The sequence below is a fragment of the Corvus moneduloides genome, chromosome 2, assembly GCF_009650955.1.
Source record: "Corvus moneduloides isolate bCorMon1 chromosome 2, bCorMon1.pri, whole genome shotgun sequence".
In the NCBI taxonomy this organism is placed as follows: domain Eukaryota; kingdom Metazoa; phylum Chordata; class Aves; order Passeriformes; family Corvidae; genus Corvus; species Corvus moneduloides.
Genome location: NC_045477.1, coordinates 112,555,617 through 112,561,484, shown reverse-complemented (window position 1 = coordinate 112,561,484; position 5,868 = coordinate 112,555,617). Strand labels below are relative to the sequence as shown.

General features: G+C 46.7%; 1 protein-coding gene across 2 annotated transcripts; it reads left to right on the top strand.

The window, feature by feature from the left end:
- The first annotated feature begins 2,206 nt into the window (after positions 1–2,206).
- NR0B1 (nuclear receptor subfamily 0 group B member 1) lies at positions 2,207–5,067 on the top strand. 2 transcript variants are annotated; one of them, XM_032100868.1, is made up of 3 exons: positions 2,207–2,967; positions 4,526–4,618; positions 4,707–5,067. In XM_032100868.1, exons 1-3 carry the CDS (start codon positions 2,406–2,408, stop codon positions 4,724–4,726), a joined length of 675 nt encoding a protein of 224 aa, XP_031956759.1. In that variant the 5' UTR covers positions 2,207–2,405; the 3' UTR covers positions 4,727–5,067. The 2 variants fall into 2 exon arrangements, with proteins under 2 accessions (XP_031956759.1, XP_031956758.1); XM_032100867.1 differs by having other exon boundaries at positions 2,217–2,967; positions 4,526–5,067.
- Positions 5,068–5,868: the final 801 nt, after the last annotated feature.

Below are 5,868 nucleotides of genomic sequence, written 5' to 3'. Positions count from 1 at the left end.
TAAGCAGCATCCTCCCATAATAAGCAGAACATTCCCACAGCTGGAGTCCAAGGTCAAAGCTGCAAAGGCAATGATTCCAGTCTCAGCTGTACCATGCTTTCCCATAGATATTTTCCAAGTTAGACTCATAAAAAACACATCTAGATTCCACAGTCAGACTACTAATCTGTACTTCATAGGAGAAATGCTACTGAAGACAACTAAAAGCTTTGAGATGCTCTTTTTCTAAAAATTGGCAAGATTTACCTCTGAAGTAAGTGAACAACCCCTCCTCCCAAAAAAACTAAGAAGGAAAAAGACTAAAAAGGCTGAAAGAAACTATCTAAAACCCTAATGCTGAGGAAGCACTGATGACTATAACAGGAAACAACCTAGAATGGCAAAGAAAAATTCTAGACAAATAAGTGACTGTTTTCCCTTTACCAATTACACTATTCAAATGAAAAAATTGGTAATATTTGAAATTAATACATTTGTTTTGGATGTCTAACATCTTTTTTTTCTTAGAGGACGTTTGGTGAAACAACTGACCTATCAGCAAAGTGCAGACATCACTTAATTGGTGCAGTTCTCCACTACTGCAAAGCCAGTAAAGGGCTTTCTCTTGTTAGGGTCTGTGGAAAAGAAAATGCATTTCACAGGTAAAACCAGAAGTATGATAATCTAGATTTTGGACAGTTTGCATTTGGAAACAAGGTTTAGTTGAGGCAGGTAGCCCATCAGTGTTTTATATAACTTTATAGAAAAGTGCCTTACAAAAAGCACAAGCCATTTGTAAAAGACTTTTGTAAAGAATATCCCCTCTGAGTCCAATTGTGAAGAAACACTTGGAAAAGACTATATGACTCTATGCTTGTGTAAGCTGATAGGGTAGGATTGACTTCACAGGGAAAAGAAATTGCCAAGATGTAGCCCAAAATTATTTTGTTTCTACAAAATCCAAAGCACTCAATGGTATTTTCTTAAAAGAACATTAATAAGGTTATGGAAAGAAAATGCAGCTTTCCAAGGGTGATTTAATCTTCTCTTGGTAGAAGATACTAGTGGAGCAGGTACAGAATTTTGCTTAAAACCGGCTGCTTTCTCTAACTCTGTCAAGGCTCTTCCAGATTACATGAACCAGAAAATGTTTCTGTTTTAACCCATATGCAGCAGACAGAAGTAACTTTACTTTCTGTAGTGTTTATTTACTCCTCTTTGCTGCACCCACTTTTACTTAGCTTAGCTGAGAAGGTGCTTATTTTTCATTCAAAAGTCCACACTTGGACAATCACTATTCCCCTGTCCCTCCTGTGTAAACATCAAGGCCTGGAAGGATTATCTCCTTGCTTTGGAGTCCATATGTTACTCGGAGGAGATGGGTCACTGAAAGTATCTAAGAGGAAAGATTCATGGAGAAACAGAGCCTGAAGGGAAAATGAAAATATTTTAAATGCATGGATGGGACAACATGACATCAGAAAGATGGGCCATGTGTTGAAAGGCAGAGCAAGGGAATTATTAATGGGAGTGGTTCGGTGGGAGATCCCCGTGGGTGCTGCAGCGGCACCAGCCTCAGGGCACGCTGACAGAGCCTTGTTTGCACCCCTCACAGAGCACCCATTTGGGCAGGGACATGTCCGATCCTCTCTCCCCGCAGGGCAGCACTGAGGAGTTCAATTGGCACACAAGGCATCACTCCTTAGGGCAAGCATACACAAAAGTCCTCTGTGTCATTAGTGGTGTCACCTTTTACTCTCCTGCGGGAATTTAATTATTTGGACCAATTCAGCACTCCTTTCTTCACCAATACACCTTTCTCTCTCCTCCCCCAGGCCTCTCGGGTACTTGTGACGGCGGTGGGGCCGGTTGTCATTTCTCGGTGGGGTCCCGCGGGGATCGCGGAGGCGGGAGCTGCTCCCTACGGTGGCAAAACGAGAGAGCAGCGGGAGCTGCCCTGCCCTGCCCTGCTCTGAGCATTCCGGCATAACATCAGCCAGACCCCCTCGGAAAGTGGGGCCGGGAAGGGGCATCCCGTGGCCCCGCGCTGGGCGAGTAGGGTGCAATTTGCCGCTCATCACGCCGCAGCCTGCGGACCGAGGTGCCCGGCTCGCCGGCACCCCCGGGTATCGCTGTCTCAGCTAAGGAGGAGGAGGGTTTGGTTTGGTTTTCATCCCCCCTCCTCTCCTCCGCCTCTTTTCCAGTCAGTAAAGAGTGTCTGCCCCTTTGAACCGCCGGTACGGCGCCTGCGGCTGCACACACACCCCCAGACACAGGCACACACCCCCGCCGGCTATAAATAAGTTAAAGAGCCGGGCAGAGGGCGAGCAGTGCGCGTCCGTCGGCGGGCCCAGGAGGCAGGGACCGCCCCGCCGAGCCTCCCAGGCGGCTCAGCCCGGCCCCCGGGCGCCGGACCCGCGGGTACCATGGCGTGCGTGGAGCGCTGCTGCCGCTGCTGCGCGGAGGGCCGGCGGCACAGCAGCATCCTCTACAGCATCCTCCGCAGCGAGGAGCGGGCGGTGACGCCGGCCGGGCCAGCGCCCCAGGGCTGCCCGTGCGGGTCGCGGAGGCGGGTGGCCCTGCGGAGCCCGCAGGTGGCTTGCAAGGCGGCCTCGGCCGTGCTGGTGAAGACGCTGCGCTTCGTCCAGAACGTGCCCTGCTTCCAGGAGCTGCCGCTGGAGGAGCAGCTGCTGCTGGTCCGCAGCTGCTGGGCGCCGCTGCTGCTGCTGGGGCTGGCGCAGGACCGGGTGCAGCTGGAGACGGTGGAGAGCGCGGAGCCCAGCATGCTGCAGCGCATCCTCACCGCCCGGCAGCAGGGCGAGCAGCCCCCGCCGCGGGCACCGGCACCGGGCCGGCCGCAACACGGCCCTCACCTGCCCTCGGCCGGCGACATCCAGGCTATCAAGAGCTTCCTGGCCAAGTGCTGGAGCCTGGACATCAGCACCAAAGAGTACGCTTACCTCAAGGGGACGGTGCTCTTCAACCCGGGTGAGTGGCCGGGCGGGGCAGAGGGGTCTCTCTGCCACAGGGCAGCGGGGAGGGCGGAGAGACCCTCCTGTATCCCCAGGGGAGCGGGGCAGACCCGGGGCTTTCCTCAGGCTGAAAAAGGTGCTGGAGGAGAGGGACGCGGAACAAGGTTTCACCCTCTGCCCCCTCCTCAAGATCCCGGCCGCAGGCAGGAGGGGGTCCGGCAGAGGCTCGGTCTGGGGTCCTGAGGGCTGGCGCCCTCCACAGATGCTTTCCACGAACAAAGCGAATTCCAAGCGCCTGCCAGTTGATTAGGGAAAATTGGGAGTCAGCAGCGGCTCCTTGCTCGTTTCCCTCAGGGGAGCGGCGGGACCTCTGCTCCACCGCCCGAGGGCAGCGGGTCTGCCCGTGCCGTGCCCGGCGGTCTGCGCGCCCCGGGGAGCAAGGGAAGGCTCAGGGCTTCCACAACAAAGTGCTGTTTTGGCTTTTGGTGTAGCACTTATGATCGGGGTGTTTTTTGCCATTTCTCTTTGTGGAGACTCCCATGAACGCAGCTCTACCAAGGGACATATTATCATGTTGGTGACTTCGCCTGAAAGGTAGCTGTCAGGCTGGATATGGCACTTCCCAAGTATGGCAGTGCCCTGTTAAAGTGGGACAGGGCTCTTCCAGCACTCCCACAGCCAAACTGTTAGTTATTGATGGTTAGGTTCCTACAGTAGTACTTTGCATTTATCGTCCTGCTCCTGTAGCTTTGCTTCCTATACAGGTAAGAGAGAAAAAGTTACAATGGTGAAGCTTATGTTACACAAGGCAAATTTGGAAGCTGGTCTAATGTAAAATGATAGAGGCATTGTTCTGGTAGAAAAAAATTTATTCTCTGAAAGGGTGGTCAGGCTTTGGAAGAGGCTGCCCAGGGAAGTGGTTGAATCACCATCCCTGAAACTGTTCAAAAATATAGCTATGTTGCTCAGGAACATGGTTTAGTGGTGGACCTGGTAGTGTTAGGTTAGTGGTTGGACTCGCTGAATTTGGAGGTCTTTTCCATCCAAAATGATTCTGTGGTCACATATAGCCCTAATTCTGCACCTTCCATCTTTCAGTATCCTTACTATGGTTCATTGGGAAACTTCTGTTGTATGTTGGAGTCAGTACTTCTTGCCACTTATAAACTGGAGTAGAAACAGTTGTCAAAAGAAGCCTTAAATGTGAACAATGCATTTTTGTAGAAGTGAAAAACTGAAAAAGTTAATTTTATTGTCTTCTCCACTGTAATGGTGTTTTGGAGAGCATTCTTCAATCAAAGTTTTTATCAGCTAATTTGTTTAGCACTTAAGTGAATGTTGATGAACATTCATATTTAAGGTTTGTGAAGAAGAGTATGATATGATAAGAATTTGACGTGCCCAATAAAATTTGGCATGTTGACTTTGCATACAAGAAGTCCTCTAGCAATTTAATTTCCTTCTTTCCTTGTGTGATAATTACAATCTGTGGGCTGTTAGGAGTTGTTCTGTAAGAATAATGTTGTTTTATAAACAAAAATTATGTAAACGAAATAATTTGATTTCCTTTTCAGATCTACCTGGACTGCAGTGTACACAGTACATTGAAGGGCTGCAGAGGGAAGCACAACAAGCTCTAAAGGAACATGTCAGACTCGTTCACAGAGGTGATGAAGCCAGATTTGCCAAGCTGAATGTTGTTCTCTCCTTGTTAAGATCTATTAATGCTAATGTGGTTGCTGAATTATTCTTCAGGCCCATCATTGGAGCGGTGAACATGGATGACATGCTTTTGGAAATGCTTTGTGCAAAATTATAAAGGTGTGTAAAATAATGAAAATAAGTCCAGTGCAAAGGAAGCCACAGAGCAGGATAGTGTAAAGTATTGTAAATAAACTAACTTATTGTTTTTACATAGATAGTATTTTTGTATTCCATAATAAAATATTCTTCAAGTTCTGAAATTAATTTTTATTAAACACGGTGGTTTTGGAATAAGGTTATGATCATCAAAACAAGCTTTAAGGTTGTAGAGAATGTTCATATCCAAAGCTGACTGGCTATTCTTTTACCATGTCTCTGAATAAAGAACATATTTACTATATTGTACTCTCAAGGTGAGTAATCCCTGCTTTTTCAAAATAAGCAGTCTTACTGCAATTCTTACTACTATTGACTTTACAGAATCAGAGTCTATGAAGGTTATTAAATATTCACCTAAGGTTTTCTTCCATATGGGGAAGATGTATTAGGAGTATTTTGAGGCTTAATGAACCTTAAAGTAGCTTCATCAACTCTAATATTTGTAGTAAAACATTCCATTCAACATACTCTGGGCTCCAGGAAAATAAAATAAATCTGTTCCCCAAAACAACAAGCAAATAAAAACCACCTCTAAAAATAAGCAAACAGCCAATGCTGATTAGGGTCAGGAGAGCTAGCAGGGTGGACTTCACACTTATTTCATCTAGATAGCTGCTAACTGGAATTTCAATAGTCAGATTCTTCAGACTACTTATTCCTGTAGAAAAACAAAATTATTATGCTGAAACATGAGGTACCACTGGTACATCCATCACAGTTTGTCAGCTCATGTGATGATGTCTTAATTAAGCATTGAGCTTAAACTTTTTTTTTTTTTTTTTTGTCTTGGACTGGATCCTTTCTCCCAAAGTCATTGTGTTTTCATTGGAAAAATACTGTTTTAAAAATAAAATCAGAAAGGGAAAATCAGTGATTTAAGGGGATTTGTTTAATGGATTTCCTTTCTTTGCATGCAGTTTTCTAGCTTTTCCTCAGGGGAATATTGGTAAAGAAATAGAAAGTGAAGTGTGACAGTGTTCCCAAAGTAAAAGGTATCAGTAACTCCATGTATTGTTCAGACATATATTAACCACTAGCAACAGGTGGTTTTTGA

Excerpts from the sequence above, each read along its gene's own strand:
- NR0B1 (XM_032100867.1), top strand. The coding sequence starts at position 2,406 with ATGGCGTGCGTGGAGCGCTGCTGCCGCTGCTGCGCGGAGGGCCGGCGG. Across the intron at positions 2,968-4,525 it reads GACGGTGCTCTTCAACCCGG|ATCTACCTGGACTGCAGTGT; the intron begins GTGAGTGGCCGG and ends TTTCCTTTTCAG.